General features: G+C 40.1%; 1 protein-coding gene across 2 annotated transcripts in view; it reads right to left on the bottom strand.

The window, feature by feature from the left end:
• Positions 1-15416, bottom strand: part of GOLM2 (golgi membrane protein 2) — a 105840-nt gene extending 90424 nt beyond the window's left edge. For both annotated transcript variants that reach the window (XM_082735336.1, XM_082735335.1), the window contains exon 1: positions 14764-15416. In XM_082735336.1, coding sequence (XP_082591462.1) covers positions 14764-15090 — 327 coding nt within the window. In that variant the 5' untranslated portion in view covers positions 15091-15416. The remainder of the gene's footprint in view (positions 1-14763) is intronic.
• Positions 15417-17697: the final 2281 nt, after the last annotated feature.

Consider the following 17697-nt stretch of genomic DNA (forward strand, 5'->3'; position numbering starts at 1 on the left):
TGAACTACTCTTCATCCATCAGGATTCATTCTTCAGTGAATTCTTTCCTTCTTGACTTCCTGAAGCAGTTAATTATTCCTTTGTACTCTCAAATCCCTTCGTAAATAGTTCTACTGTAGCATTTAAAAAATGCATTATGGATTTTTTTAAAGGTTTTATTTATTTATTTGACAGAGAGAGATCACAAGTAGGCTGAGAGAGTGAGAGGGAAGCAGGCTCCATGCGGAGCAGAGAGCCCGATGAGGGACTTGATCCCAGGACCCTGAGATCATGACCTGAGCCCAAGGCAGCGGCTTAACCCACTGAGCCACCCAGGCACCCCTGGATTATTTCTTGACACGCATCTCTTTGATTACATTGAGTTCCTTAAGAACAAGTACTGAATCTTACCATCTTTCTATACCTAGCACATAGCCCATGGTAGACACTCAACTTTCCCAAATAAATGACTTATGTATATATCATGCTTTGAAAAAATCAGAAAGTACTATGTCAGGAAAAGGACTTATTTCATTTTACTCTTTGTGAATTTACTCAAGTTAGCTTCCAGTTTACAAAACAAGTCCCTAAAGATATGCAATATATAAAGATTTTTTTCTTTATACTCCCACTAAATTAATCCCAAGGTTTTCTTCTCTTCTTTTAGATGCTAAATTGAACCAGAAAAATATTTTTGGGTTTTTACATGAACAAAATACTAATCTAAATGTACTAGCAGAGCGCCTGGGTGGCTCAGTGGGTTAAGCCGCTGCCTTTGGCTCGGGTCATGATCTCAGGGTCCTGGGATCGGGTCCACATCGGGCTCTCTGCTCAGCAGGGAGCCTGCTTCCCTCTCTCTCTCTCTGCCTGCCTCTCTGTCTACTTGTGATTTCTCAGTCTGTCAAATAAACAAATAAAATCTTAAAAAAAAAACTTAAAAAATAAAAAAATAAATAAATGTATTAGCATACATTTCAAAGAGAAGATACATTCTGTCTAGAAATAAAATTAGTTAATAATGAGTAGTTTTACATCAGACAATTTTGACCATGCCTTCCAGAAAGTAGTGTAATCAGGTATATGGATATCTATGGAAGCCCTAGCATATATTTATGCATGCTTTGAGAGCCAGTGCAAACTACTCAATCAATCACCAAATATTTACTTATTTAAGTATTATACCTACAGGGTACAATACCAAATACGTACATGTTTACATGCTTTAGTCTAGATTTTTATAGTCAAGAAATTCATAATATAAAGTTGGAAGACACAGAAAAAAAAGATGCAAAAAAAAGGACATGCTATATAAACATGCAGATCTGGTCATTTATTCAACAATTATTAAGTGGGTATTAGCCAGATACTCTAACCACAGCAGATAAAAAGAAATGGACCCTGCCCCCAAAACCTTAAACATTTATTAAGTAATGTTATGCCAAGAACTGTGTAAATACACAGATGAACAGAACAAACAGCCATGCCTGGCTTCCAGTCTAGATATGGAGAGACAATTATAATAAACAAATATGGCAATTAACACTGACAACTCTTTCTCAAAACTCTTTTCCCTTGGCCTCCATGACACGACAGTATCTGGGGATTTTCATTCCTTTCTGTCTGGCTAATCTTTGTCAACAATTTAAACCTGTTCCTCCTCTACTAAACCTTTATCTGCTGCAAAGCTCTGCACTATATATGCAACGTCCCTCCACAACCTACCATTCCTATGATTTTAACAACCATAACATTTAAATCTGTCCCTAACCCATCATTTCTACTGAGTTACTGACTTGTATTTCCAATAACTACTTTATATTTCATAGATTCCTCAAACGCAATTTACCTAAATTTGTACTTTTCTCAAACTAACTTCTAATCTAAGGTTCCTACCTCAGGTCATAAGCGCCACCATCAGCTGGACTGCACAAACCAATATCAAGGGATTCATCTTTGAATCCCCATCACACATCAAATGTATTATAAAATCTTAATTGGGGGCTCCTGAGTGGCTCAGTGGGTTAAAGCCTCTGCCTTCGGCTCCGGTCATGATCCCAGGGTCCTGGGATCGAGCCCCACATTGGGCTCTCTGCTCAGCGGGAAGCCTGCTTCCTCCTCTCTCTCTCTCTCTCTCTGCCTGCCTCTCTGCCTACTTGTAATCTCTATCTGTCAAATAAATAAATAAAATCTTAAAAAAAAAAATCTTAATTGTATAAAAGCAGGACAGATCCTCATTGTTGGAATTCACTCCTGCAATACAGAACATCTACCATTCCTACCTCAATGTCTAAATGCCATTAATGCTCCCCTGTCATTAATACTAATAAAAATGCTCCCTGAGGCTAGTACTGACCAGGCTAAGAATTGCACTATGCTTAGCTGAAGACTCCATTATCTCTTATCTGCACTACTAAAAAAAATTTTAAATAAAAACCTTGATTATTTTCCTTACATCTATTTTTTTCTTCCCTCCAATCAACTCTCTATTCTGCAGCCAGAATAAATGTTTTAAGCTTAATCTGATTAAGTAATTACTCAAAATCCACAATGTTTCTGGACTTAGGGAAAAGCATTTAGTCTTTTACCATAAATATAACGTTAGTGGGGCACCTGGTGGCTCAGTGGGTGAAAGCCTCTGCCTTCGGCTCAGGTCATGATCTCAGGGTCCTGGGATGGAGCCCCGCCCCGCATAGCCCCGCATCAGGCTCTCTGCTCAGCGGGACCTGCTTCCTCCTCTCTCTCTGTCTGCATCTCTGCCTACTTGTGATCTCTGTGTGTCAAATAAATAAATAAATAAAATCTTTAATATATATATATATTATATATATATAATATATATATATATAGAACGTTAGCTCTGGGGGCTTTGATAGATACCCTTTATGAATTTGAAGAAGTTTCCTTTCATTCCTATTTTGCTTAGAGTTTCCTGTCATAAATGGTATTAAATTTTGTCAAATGCATTTTCTCCAAGGATATCCAATCTCACCAATTCTATCTAACATTGTATTAGAGGTCCTAGCTTTTGTAGTAAGGCAAGGAAAAATAAAAATCACGCAACTGAAAAGGGGAGAGGGGCACCCAAGTGCCTCAGTTAAGCATCCATCTCTTGATTTTGGCTCAGGTTGTGATCTCAAGGTTGTGAGATCAAGCCCTGCATCAAGCTCCACACTAGATGTGAAGACTGCTTAAGATTCTCTATCTCTCCCTCTCTCTCTGTCCTATCCCTTCCCCCTCTCTTAAAAAAAAAAAAAAGGGAATTATATGTAGATGATACTATGATACACATAAAGAATTCTAAATTCTAAGCAGGCTACAAAAAACCTATTACTAATGAGTATTGTGGCTTTTTACTGGTAGATTCCTTAGAATTCCCTGGATTCCATTAACACTAGAATGAGCTCTAATGCACAGAAATAATCAATATACAAAAATTAATCGCATTTCTATGCAAAGAACAAGTAGAACAAAAGATATAATTTCATTTTTGATAGCATCAAGTACACAAAAAACTTAGAAATAAATTTAGTAAAATACATAGGAATGCTATATACTGAAAATTATGAAATGCTGCTGCAAGAATTTAAAGAAGGCTAAAAAATAGAGAAACACCACATACTTGGATTGAAATATTCTATATTATTAAGATTCAATTCACTCCAAATTGATTTCTAGATTTACTATGGGCTGAATTGTGTGCCCAAAAAGATATGTTGAAGTCCTAACCTCCCAGTACCTGTGAAGGACCCTTACTTGGAAAGAGAGCCACTGTAGATGTAATCAAGTTAAAACAGAGTCATACTGAATTAAGGCAGAGTTTAATCCAATTTGGCCAGTATCTTTAGAAGAACAGAAAACAGAATTAGGGAAGAAAACACCATGTGAAGAGACAAAAGATATATAGACACATTGGGAAGAGAGCTATAGAAGATGGAAACAGAGACCAGAGTTCTGCTGCCATAAGCCAAGGAACACCTGATATTATCAGAAGCTAGAAGAATCTTACGCCTAGAGGCTCCACTGGGAATACGATGCTGACAACACCTTAATTTTGGACTTCCATTCTCCAAAACTGTAAGATAACAAGTTTTGCGGGTTTTTTAAAGTTTCTGGGTTTGCGGGTTTTTTTTTTTTTTTTTAAGATTGATATATTTATTTTAGAAGACAGAGAAAGAGAAAGAAAGTGGGGTAGGGGCAGAGAGAGAGACTCTTCAAGCAGATTCCTTGCTAAGTATAGATTCCCCTGTGGGATTTGATCCCACCACCCATGAGATCATGACCTGAGTCCAAACAAAGAGTTGGAGGCACTCAGGTACCCCAAGTTTCTGTTGTTTTAGGCCACTCAGTTTGTGGTGCTTTGTTATAGACCTAAGCAACTAATACACATAGTGAATACTCTAAAGTTATTTTATTTGTTGGTGAGATACTGCTCTTATATAATATCACATATTTTATATAATTTTACATTTTCTTTTTTAAAAAGATTTATTTGTTTGTTTGCTTATTTATTTATTTGAGGGAGTGGGTGCACACATGAAAGAGACAGGGCAGGGGTAGAGGGAAAGAATCTTTAAAGAGACTCCCCACTAAGCATAGAGCCCAGTGCGGGGTTTGATGTCATGACCTGAGCCAAAACCAAGAGTCAGTGGTTTAAGCAACTGAGCCAAGCAACTGAGCCACCCAGGCGCCCCTAATTTTATATACTTATAAACATACATATAAAATACTGTGTGGCAACACAGTTTACTGGAAAGAGCAAGGGTTGTCGTAATCAAAGACCTGAGTTTAGAATTCTTAAGCCTGTTTCTTCGTTCATAAAATGAGAAGATTAATGAAATAAAATATGTTAACACCTGTCCAGTACAGAGTATGACATTCAGTAATGTTAGTTCCTTTTTTTCCTGGGTATATTGGTATAGTTAGTCTTGTACTGTTCTCTTTAAGCTTTAATATATTAATTAAACTGACAAAAATATATTGAGCACTTACTCTATACTAAAAAGATCTTTGAAACCTGTCCCCATTTTTCTTTTTTGTCTCCTTTTATTTTCATATTTCTCCACTTTCTTTTGCTTCCATATTAAGGAACAGTGATCCCCAAGAGGTTCCAAGAGATCATAAATTGATCCTTGAAAAATGATGGCTACATTGGGTGCCTGGATGGCTCAGTTAAGTGTCTGCCTTGACCCAGTCTTCCTGCTCAGTGGGGACTCTGCTTTCTCCCTCTCTTTCTGCCCCTCCCCTCAAATTGGGTCTGCACGCTCTCTCTCTCAAATAAATAAATAAAATCTTAAAAAAAAAAAAAAAAGAAAGAAAGAAAGAAAAGAAAGTGAGGGCTATGATTTAGTTATGCAGAGAAAAGGTAAAAGGACATTCCAGGAGCTTCCTTCCACCTGCTTGATAGAGGAAGAGAAACAATCCTTAATTGTGTGGTATGATACTGTCCTCTGAGTAATAAGGAGAACTTTGTAGATTGTGACTTCATTAAACAAGAAGAACTAATTTTTTTGTGGCTGAAGACCTAAATTTTCCCCATTTTAGCTTCTTCCTTGGATGAAAATTAACATTTCCTTTGACTGAAAGTCCAAGGTTCCCTTTAGACACAGCTAGCTAGGTATATACTATTTCCAGCTTCCCCCACTGCCTCAAGATTCTCTTTCTGATTCCCAAATAACTTTATCTAACTTTCCTGCCATTATTTCTTCCTGGCCAGATAGGTCCTCCTTTGAACAATGTTGCCTGTTACCTTCCATGTCTGATTCTTTGTCTCTGGCCAACTAGGTCCTTCCCCTAAGGATGAATTCAAACCTTATCTACAGGAAGCCTTTTCTATTTAATATAAAATGATATATTTGTACCTTATAATTTCAATCCTATATAATTAATTTAATTTAAATTCACCTTGGGGCAAAACTGTTTCTCATTAGATGGTTAACAGAGACCTCATCAACTAACATTTTTCACACTTAAACTTGACCCTACTTAGCATTTTGTACTGATCTGTCCTGCCCTTCCTTCCTTCTTCAAAAAAAAATTTTTTTAAAGATTTTATTTATTTATTTGACAGACAGAGATCCTAAGCAGGCAGAGAGGCAGGCAGAGAGAGGAGGAAGCAGGCCCCCTGCTGAGCAGAGAGCCCGATGCGGGGCTTGATCCCAGAACCCTGAGATCATGACCTGAGCCGAAGGCAGAAGCTTAACCCACTGAGCCACCCAGGTGCCCCCCTTTTTCAAATTTTTATCCCTTGTCTTTAATAAATGAATAAATTTATTCATTTAAACTTTATAAGAAAAAGAGGTAACTATTATTCCTCTCTCATCATATCTGTCTCCTATTGAATGTTTATATATCCTGTGCTTCCATCTTTAACCCTAATTTCAGGAGATTATGGGAGCCAAAGGCCACTGAAGCCACTCCATAGGAAGTCCTTAAAAGTTAGACATCAGAATTAATGCAGTGAAATAGCCACTCTGAATGTAAGTTTTGAGGAAGATCAGATTTGCTTTAAGGGTAGGAACCAACTGAAAGAAATACAGACCTGGGCAAGGAGACTAGCTAGGAAGCTACTGACTTTCCAGTCAATTCTTTATTCTGCAACCACGAAGATGTTTTTTAACTCAATCTGATCAAGGAATACCTCCTTATGTTAAATCACTGAACACCAGATGCTAGGTATCAAAGATGACACCAAAATTTTTTAAATTTATTTATTTGATAGAGAGCACAAGTAGGCAGAGAGAGAATGGGAAGCAGGCTCCCCACTGAGCAGAGAGCCTGATGCGGGGCTCGATCCCAGGACCCTGGGATCACGACCTGAGAGCCAAAGGCAAAGGCTTTAACCCACTGAGCCACCCAGGTGCCCTGACACCAAAATTTCTAACCTTAGTCTTAATAATGGTTGCATGACCAAGAAAATATGAAAGTGATACAGTTTGGAGAGGAGGTATGAATTTTGTATGGTTTATGAATAATTTGAAGTAGCAATTAAATTACAGCTAGAACTTGGCCAGATTATGACTGATGAGGCAGAGGCCAAGACAGGAATTATCTTGTGCAGCATATTACAAGACCTGTAGAAGGTTGATCCTCAAATCACAGAGGAACTGGCAGGCTCCAGGGCAGTCAGCTAAGAAAAATATGGGAGGAGTCAATGAAGCCTAATTTAAAATGGACCAGGAAATGGGGGAGGAAAAAAAAAGTCAAATAACCACGTTCAATGGGTGAGGCAGGTAGGCTGGAGGTGGGACCAGTTCTAGGCAGGAATTCTCTACATCCTGGAAAGAAGACAGGATGTAGCTGCGGAATAGTAGCTATTTATCTATCTGTTGATCTTTCTATCTTTCTTTCTTTCTCAATATATGGTATGCATTATTCTGAACATGTTAATAAATTTATTCATTTAAACTTTCTAAGAAAAAGAGGTAACTATTATTATCCTCATTTTACAGATGAGGAAAGTGGGGCAGAGAGAAATCACTTGCCCAAAGTTACACACATAACTAAATGGCAGTACCAGGATTTGAGTCCACAGCAATAAATATCCACTGTGTGCCAAGGTTTTATGCGCACACACACACACACACACACACTGAGCATATTTTTGGGGGAAAAGGTAATATGCTTCCCATCCTCCTTTCTGGCACATAATTTTTTCCCTATTTAACCACAGGTATATACTACCTCAGGGAAGACTGTGGTTGTTAAAAGCAAAAGAGATTATTTATTGTTCAGCTCCAAACCTCAAAACTGACCTTTTTTTTTTTTTGCATTTGTAATAACGCAACAATTTGGGGGAGTAAATTCTAACAGCTCCTTTTAATTTGCAAGAACCTGACTTGGCTCATTTGGACCACACAGCTTTAATATAAGATACACAGAAGAATTATTCAAGGTCAGATAAGAGAAATACCCTACACGTGGGAAACAGAAGAATAGTCCTTTCTGACGCAAAGAGGAAAGAAAGGTATTGTGCGTATCATAGATTCCCCTTCTGATGGGCTGAACTGTATTCCCCCTAAAATCCACATATTGAAGTCTCAAACTCCAGTACCTCAGAATGTAACCTATTTGGAAATAAGGTCTTTAAAGAGGTGATTAAGTTAAAATGAGGCTATTAGCATCGGGCCCTCATCCATTATGACTCGTGTCCTTATAAGAAAAGGAAGAGACGCTAAGGATTTGTGTGCAAAGCAGGTCAGGCAGGGAGGGAGAACCACAATCATGTGCTAACAAAGTTGCAAGAGGGCAGCCATCTGCAAACCAAGGAGAGAGGCTCCAGAAGGAACAAATCTTCTGTACTTCAACCTTGGATTTCTAGTCTACGGAACTGTGAGAACATAAAATTTCTGTTGTTTTCAGCCATCCAGTCTGCAGTATTTTGCATGGGAGTCCTAGCAAACTAACAGAACCCTCTGGGGAAACTCCCTTAGAGGATGGCAAAAAATAAGATAAATATGGGGGAATCCCACAGAAGTGGGCCTTGTTTCTTACTTTCCCAGACAACTTATGCTCCCTTAAGTTATTTCTGTGTTCTATCAGCTCAGATAACAGAGGTAACAGATTGAAAATGGGAGGACAGTACAATAAGTTGGAAGATGTCCAATACCACCTTTCTGATTCCTTTGGAGCTGGGATTTCTGGACTCCCAAAGCTACCCTGACAGTAGCACACCTAGCACCTAGATCTTCGTCTCTAATACCATTTTTCAATGAAAGAAACCAAGTCTTCTTGGAGAAATTGCTGATTCGAGGACTGGGGCAGGAAATCTACAAGGTAAGGAAGGGGCATGTCACAGCAATGGGTATTATATCAAAGGGATGTAAGGAAGAGCTCCCAATGGTCAAAATTGGAATAATTTGAGCAAAAAAATAAAGTGACATTGGATTATAACCTGAAGTATAAAATAAATATCCATGAGTCCATACTAATATAAATAAATGACTTAATTAATTAATTAAGGAAAAAGAGACAAAGGTCCATGCAGAAGGTTTTCAAATAATTTATACAGATACTTTGACCTTAAGGAGGTAAGGGTATAACTCCCATTCATTTTAAGTGTGGGCTGCACATAGTAACTTCCTTCCAAAGAGTACAGTGTGGAAAAAGAGGGAAAAAAGAGCAATTCTATGGTAGACAAACAGGACAAACACCACTTCAAGCCAGGTGATCAAGGTTAACATCAACAGTGAGAAGTCATTTTGAGAGATGTACTACTAATATGATGTGATAAAAATGACACTTTACCTCTGTGAAGACCTTCTTCCCCAAAACCATAAAAACCATAATCCTATTCTAATCCTTAGAAGAGCATCAGACAAAACCCAAATGAGGGATATCTGACAAGTACTCCTCAAAACTGCCAAGGTCATCAAAAACTAGGCCTGAAAAACTGTCACGACCAAAAGGAGCTTACGGAGACATGAGGCTAAATGTACTCTGGATGGGATCCTAGAACAGAAAAAGGACATTAGGGAAAAAATGAGGAAACTGGAATAAAGTATGGACTTTAGTTAATAACAATGTATCAACAGGGGTTCATTAATTATGACAAATGTACCATACTAATGTAAGATTTAATAATAAAACTAGGTGTGGGGTATATGGAAACTCTCTGTACTTTTTTTTTTTTTAAGATTTTATTTATTTATTTAATAGAGAGAAAGATCACAAGTAGGCAGAGAGGCAGGCAGAGAGGGGAAGCAGGCTTCCCACTGAGCAGAGAGCCCAATGTGCGGCTTGATCCCAGGACCCTGAGGATCATGACCTAAGCTGAAGGCAGAGGCTTAACCCACTGAGCCACCCAGGTGCCTTTTCTGCACTATCTTTGCAGTAATTTCATGTATCTATAATTGTTATAAAATAAAAGTTTATTTAATTTTTTTATTTTTTAAAGATTTTATTTATTTATTTGAGAGACAGAGCACGAGCAGAGGGAGTGGGAGAGGGAGCAGCAGACTGTTGGAGGCAGGCCCCTGGCCAGGGCGGCCTCCGCCATTAAAAGATGGCGCCTGGCTAGTCGCCAGGTTAGGATTGCCTCGTGAGACTAAGCAGAACGCCCAAAGAGGAAGTAAACAGCATTGGTTGCTAGCGAAGTTGTTCGTTTAGGTGCACAGCCTGATTCGTTCCCTCCTGTACCCTGCTCGCTGATTGGTCGTGTAAGCGTATATAAGTGTGTAGACTTGCGGAAATGAAGAGAGAGAAGATGCATCTGAACCAGGGTGTCTTGTTGTCCTTGCGGGGCGAGGGCGATAGCAGACTCCCTGCCTAGCAAGGAGCCAGATGCCGGGCTCCATCCTAGGACTCTAGGATCATGACCTAAGCTGAAGGCAGACACTTAACCAACTGAGCCACCTAGGTGCTCTATTTAATTTTTTTAAAGATTTGTTTGTTTATTCCAGAGACAGAGAGAGTGTGTGGTGAGTGGGGAGAAGGGCAGAGGCAGAGAGGAAACAGACCTCTACTGAGCATGAAGCCTGAGGAGGGGGCCCCACCCCATCCCTCTGACCAGAGTTCATGACAGCAGCTGAAACTAAGAGTAGGCTGCTCAACCAACTGAACCAGCCAGGCGCCTCTAAAAGTTTATTTAAAAAAAGAAAAGAAAAAGCCTGAGCAAGAACTGCCTTGCCAACACCCCCTACACATGCCTACTAACTAAAGCAACTCAGCAGGGCAAAGGGATTTTTGGTGTGAAACATCTATTGGAAGGAGGTGGGCATATAAGGGGTGATGCCTCCATAGGATCATGGTCTCCAAAAGACTATAAAAGAAATGCCTCATCAGGCATCCAAACACCACTGTTGACACTTAAGAAAAAGACTCTAGAAGACCCCCAAAATGACAAGCAATTCTGAGGTCACTGCCCACACTGCCCTGGGAACATATTAAACTTAACTTACACCTCAGACTACCGTGACAATAAGAATATTACTAGGACACCTTAGGATGCAGTTAAGGAAATCTCAAACAATAGGAACATTTTTTTATCTCAAGTAATAAGTGCCAATTATTCTATTACAATATTTTACCCTATAACCTTCAGTGCCTCAGCCATTCCTCAGGTTAACTCTCCTGGCACTCTTGACCTCTCTATTTCAGGTATCACATGCAGAAGAAACATCTGACAGAAGTGAGACTCGGGTTTTTTGTTTTGGGATTTTTTTTTTTTTAAGATTTTATTTATTTATTTATGTATTTATTTGAGAGGGAGAGAGCACAAGCTGGGGGAGGGGCAGAGGGAGAAACAGGCTACCCGCTGAGCAGGGAGCCAGAAGCTGGGCTCCATCTCAGGACCCCAGGATCACAACCTCACCTGAAGGCAGACACTCAATCAACTGAACCACCCAGGCACCTAAGTGAGACTCTTTTGAAGAGCACTTGTCGGGTGTTTTGCAGAATGTCACTCAGTATGAATTTGTCTGATGCTTTCTCATGATTAGACTGGGGATTTTAGATTTGGGGTAAGAATATTTTAGAATGTCATTCTTTAAGGAGCAAGGAAAACTTCCCCTCACAACTCACCAGCAACATCAAAAGCCCCTCATTAAATTAATCGCTAGGAAGAAAAATGAAATTACCATAATCAGTTTAGATCTATCAGGACTTAGCCCTGAGTCACAAGGGAAAGATATAGATCAGACAAAATAGGGCTGGTCTGCAAAAATGAAGTGGGGTGTAAGTGGACACTGAGCAGGCCACCACCAGTGTCTATAGGTAAAAATCCTAAAAGGCCGAGCCTCTATTCAAGAGACTACATTAAATGAACACACCTGTTTTAAAATGAACAAGACACTTTTCTTTGACTAATTTACTTCTTCCTCCAACACTATCACCACCCAGAGCAATTTTTACATCAGTTATAGAAAATAATAAAGCTTTAGGGTTCTGTTTTTTCTACAGTCTAATTTGTGTGTTAAGTTTGATATTTCCATATATGTGATCTCAGATCTGTACAATACGTAGGTAGGTATTATGATCCCCATTTTACAGATGAGGAAATGAACCCAATGTAGTTAAATAAGTTGCCCAACATCACATAGCTAGAAACTAAATCACAATTCTAAGCTATATTGCAGTCTTCAAAACTTAAAATGTTTTCTAAGCTACCATATACTTCCCCGGATATATATAAAGGAAACACCTCTAAAAGAGAACTTTCATCTACAGCTCGTCTAGACCAAAACTAGCCTATTAGCGGCTCAAAGCCCCCTCAACCCCAAGAACAAACATGCACAAGCATTCCAACAAAGTTGCTGTAGCTAGCTCAAAATATGGAACTGACATACAAGTGAGAGATTCAGATGCGTGAGCCAGCTGCATAAATGTTCGAAACAAAAGTAAAGACACCTATGGTAATATTTTCCTAACTATTGTGCTTCGCTGGATTTTTTTGTACCATGCTAACAAGTAGGCCATGAAAATAGTAATCTGTGATCAAATTAACTGAGAGATCAGGTTAAACAAAATTAAATAGGCTTATTTACCAAAAGAGCCTTTATATGCTAGCAGGCATTATGAACTCCAAGAAGAGTATATTCTACTTAAAATGTTTAACATCTCCCTCCAAAATAGTTTTCCTTTTTAATCCTGACCACTTACAAACAGTTCTTAGGAGAGTATTCTGTTTAACACCATTTTGAGAAACACTATTCTACAGGGAAAGCAAAGGCCCAAGAACAGAGTCCATTATTAGGGAGCTGGAAGAAACACAGTGAAGAAGGTAGGAAGCAATCTGGAGAGTTCATTATTATAGAGGCAAGAAAGAAGATGGTTTCTAAAAAGAGTCAACAGAACCAGACTACTGAGAGATTAAATAGATTGATAAAAAATTTTTTTGGATTGGATTAGGAAAACTGTCACTTGTGACCTTTAAGACAACAGCTTCAGAAAAGGGGAGGAAAGAAGGCTGGCAAGCATAATAAGAAAAGATTAGGATGGAAATGATAAAAGAAGTAGATGAAGCATTTCTAGACCACCAATAATTGTAGTTTAGCAGTGAAAGGAAAAAAAAAAGAGAGAAATTGGTGGGGTGCCTGGGTGGCTCAGTCCGTTAAGCATCTTTCTTCATCTTGGTTGTGGCCCTGGGTTTGGGATGGAGCCCCGCACACTGCTCCCAGCTTTGAGGAACCTGCTTCTCCCTCTCCCTCTGCTGCTCCCCCCGCTTGTGCTCTCTCTGTCAAATAAATGTATAAAATCTTAAAAAAAAAAAAAAAAAAGAAAAGAAAGAAAGAAAAGAAAAGAAAAAAGAAAAAGACATCCTTAAGTGAAAATGACTCTTAAAAAAAAATTAAAGAAAAAAAGAAATTGGTTGGTTGGAAAAGGTAGTATATAGTAGAATGAAAAAAAATTTGGAATGGGGGACACCTATACCTGGTTGAAGGTAAAAGGGAAAACATGCTGAAACATAATCACAGACTAGTAGTTGGAAGAAATGGAACAGAGTATAATGACTAGAAAAAACTTATCTTTCCTCTTAGATTGGAGAGAATTTGAAGAGCAATGCCTAGCCAAGTCTAACGACCTTATTTTAATACTCCAAAATTTCATAGATTTCTGCATACTCCACCCAAGAGAATTTTTCAATCTTTATAGTTCAGTGTGTAGCATGTATATAAATTTGCTGATGTGTTGCTCCTCTCAGAGGACGTCTACATTATGGGCAAAAGAAGAGGGTTATAGAGCAGCAGTTACCTGAGGGCCCCAATCTGCATGAAGTCAGTCAGGTGGAGGAAGATGAAAATATGGAAGCTGGAGCTCCAATTTATAATGCCTTGGTATAAAAGATTTTGACATACAAAATAAAAACTTACAATAATAATAGGAACACACACAAAAAATGTGAAGATTACTGTAGAAGGGTCCAGAAAAAAGGCATCTATTTAGCCTATCCAGAAATTTTCACAACTCTGCTGTACCAACAGAAGTTGCATAAGTCATAAATTAATAATGTAACTCCAATATGCTGGTGAGTGAGGAAAAAAGACTACTCAGTAGCAGGTCTAGTTAGGTCCAACCTCAAACTTTTTTAAATTTAAACTTTGTATGGCTTTCCATTTACATAAAACACCAACCCTAAGAGCCACTTAAGCATAAAAATTTTCATTTTTATTCTCTCAACAACAACGACACTGACATGAGATTCTGTTGCTTAGAACATAATTATAGATTCTACCTTTTTTGGCTAATTTCATTAACAATTCAAATTGAGTACATAATTTTGTATTAACTATGTCCAAGTCACAATTCTGGCTCATATGTGGCTCCAGAGCCCATTTACTGTAACCCTTTGATACAAAAAATGTAGTAACATCTGATTCTTCAACTACTTAACATACCAACCTACACAGTTTAAGAAAAGTCATACTGCTTAAAAAATATGTAAGAACAGGAGTTAGAGGTTTCTTTAATTAATTAAAGAAATTAATATTGATCTGTATGCACGGAATAAGGATAAGGCAACAATACCAACACCAAATCTGGCAATCTCCAGACGGGTGTCTGTGTAAACCTAAGGCTGCCACATAGGCCAGACGACTACTACTGCCAGCTCAGCAGCTGAGCTTGGAGAAAAGGCGGCATCCACACACAGGCCACTCTAGAGAACCAGAACTTACGGCCAGTTTCGTCTGGTAGAGAGTGGAGAACGTGGCAGCGAAACAGGGTTGTTGACGGTAAGGGGAGCCTCCAGGGCTGCGATCCTGGAAGGCAAAAAGCAGCCGCGGCGGGCTAACCGCCCCCCAACCCCCGGGTTGAAACTATGGGGGTTGAAAGGAGAGAGCTCGTCCTTACCTTGTCATCCTCGCATCTTTTCCCCAGGCCCTCCCTGGCCTGCAGCCGGCTGCTGAGGCGGCCGTAGTCGGCCTCCTTCTGGTCGATCTGTTTCTTGTGCGAGTCCACCAAGAGCAGGAGGTCGGAATTGCGCTTCTCCAGGCGCCCACGGGCCACCTCAGTGCGCTGGACCTGGCCCTGCAGCTCCGCCACCTCCTCCTGAAGCAGGACGTGGCGGGAGGAGATACTCCAGTAGTTGAAGGCGAGGACCGCGATCACCACCAGCAGCACCACCAACACGAAGGAGGGCAGGCGGCCGGCCCGCCGGTTAGCTCCAAAACCCACCATGGGGTCGAACTAAGCTGTGCCCTGGGGCCTCGGCGCAGACACCTGCGGGCAGAAGCTCAGGCCTCAGAAACTGAGTTGCCCGGGGGACGCGGCCCCAGGGCCGGCCGAAGGAGGAGGCGGGCCAATCTGCCTGCCGGCGAGCCGGAGAAGGGGGCGGGGCCGCAAGCCGCAGGCCCCTCCCCGCCCCCCCTCCTCAAATCCGGCCAAAGCGCGTTCCCTAGGCTTTGAAAACGACCCGCACCAGCCGGGTGGAAGCAGGAGAACCCAGCTGCCAGAACCCGGAGCCCAACACCTCAGGGTTGGGGGGCGGAGAAAGGTGCCGGAAGGGGGCGGATTTAACTCTGGCTCCGCCCATTGGCTGGGTCCGGGTCGCTTAGGGGGCCATTGCCTAGTTTCCGCCGACGCCCCCTCTTCTCGCGAGATAGTGAGTTTCTCTCGCCCTTTGCGTTCTTATCTCGCGAGTATTATCGCTGTTGGGCAGTGTTGTGTTAATTTTGGTGCTTTGTGTTGGCCCTTGGAACCGAGTTCTAGTCCCTCCAGTTTTTGCGCTCTCGGTTCCTTTGACCCAGGGTTTAGAGAGTGTCAGCCCTACCCTGGTCCTTGTGAGAGTTTTTGTCTTCGAAGACATCTGCGGCTGCGACCGCTTTGTAGTGAAAACGGTAGGTGAGCTGCGGGCAGAAAGGGCGACTAGAAGGGTTTTGTACATAATTCAGTAAAAAGAGATGTACTCGTTTGTGCTAATGATGTGGACAGTAAACAAAAAAAGACCATAAAATAGCGTGCCCCAAACATTACAGAGAAAAATCAAGAGAAACTAAGATTTATGACTGAAGGGGGTGGTGCCAGCCTGGTTTCCAAGGTTACTGCTTTCAAGAAAGAGAAGAACTTAAGAATGTGTGAGCTCTTTTCTTAAACTCACTGCTGCTTTTGCTTTGAGCCAGGCTTCCAAACAGAAAATCCAGAACCTGCCCTCAATAAATGGTAACTAATGCTGTTACTGACAGCTGAAACACTCTGAGTTAGAAATAACAGCTCTTTTCCAAATTATTTTTGCATGCCTACTCTCATGTTCCTTCTCAACACAGTTTTACACGTGAGGAATCCAAGACACAGGGTGTTCCAGAAACTTTCCCAAAGTCCCATATCTTGTTTGAGGCAGAGTTCAGCTTGGATGCAGATCACTGTTCTCAAACTTCATTGCTTTTTGCATTATACCAGGCTAACCATTACTAGATGTTCAGCATTAATCACATCACACTTGAGCCTTTTGCTCTGGTTTCCTAAGATCAAAGAAATCAGGGCACCTGAGGCATATCCCAGTTCAGGGAGGAGTCTTATTCTCCCTCTGCCCCTCCTTCTTCCCATGCTCTTGTGTGGTTTCTCAAAAATAAAACAAAATAAAATCTTTAAAAAAAAATAATGAGATCAAATGGCAAACATTTGCCAGTCTCAAATGGCAAACAGAATTTGAAAAGAGGGAACAAAGCAATAATGGGAAATCACTGACTGTAACGAACCTTCCCACATATCCTTTCCTCAACTTCATAATGGCCTTGCTTTGTGTAGCCAGCAGTTGAAAATTAACTATAGAGTTAACTGCTTAAGATGTCACTCTTTAAAAAATGTTTTCATTTTTATATGGGATTCTGACCTGTAAAAGCTTAATATTTTATAAAACACATTCACATACATTTCTTTCTGCAGATGCTTAAAAGAACTATTTGGTACTTATTGTTCCATTATTGTTCCATTATTCCATTTTACAGATGCAAAAGTAACTTGTCCAAAGTTACATGTCTAGTAGGTGGCAGGGCTGAATCTTGAAAATCAGTCCTCTTTCCACTCTTCCCCCAATGAAAAAGTTTTTATTCCATTGTGGTTACCTCTTCAACCCATTCTCCTATAAAAAGAGCCCAATCCACATACCATCAAGACACTGTATGAGTTCTCTCCTAAAGATGGTTCTGGGTTAGGCATTAAATAAATGGAAGCAAAAGTCAATTCCTTAAGGCAGAAGATTCATAACAAAATTGGTAAACCATGTTTTTTTTTAAAGATTTTTTAAAAATTTATTTGACTGAGAGAGAGACATCACAAGATCACAAGTAGATATAGAGACAGGCAGAATGAGAGAGGGGGAAGCAGGCTTCCTGCTGAGCAGAGAGTTAAGTGGAGGGCTCCATCTCAGGACCCTGAGATCATGACCTGAGTCGAAAGCAGAGGCTTAACCCACTGAGCCACCCAGGTGCCCCGATAAATTATGTTATTAGTATATATCCTTGATATGATGTGATGAGAATAGCACTTTGTGGTCTTCCTTCTCAAAACTCATAACTCTAGTCTAATTATGAGAAAATATATCACACAAATTCCACTTAAGGCACAGTCTACAAAATGTCTGACCAGTAATCTTACAAACCATTAAGGTCATCAAAAACAAGGAAATTCTGAGAAACTTCCACAAGCAAAGAATCATAAGGTGCCGTAACTACTAAATATAGTGTGGCATCCCAGATAGGACCCTAGAACAGAAAAACAACAACAACAACAACAACAACAAAAACCAAAACATTAGGGGTAAAAGAGGGAAATCTGAATAAAATATGG

Source organism: Mustela nivalis (genome assembly GCF_964662115.1).
Source record: "Mustela nivalis genome assembly, chromosome: 6".
Classification (NCBI taxonomy): domain Eukaryota; kingdom Metazoa; phylum Chordata; class Mammalia; order Carnivora; family Mustelidae; genus Mustela; species Mustela nivalis.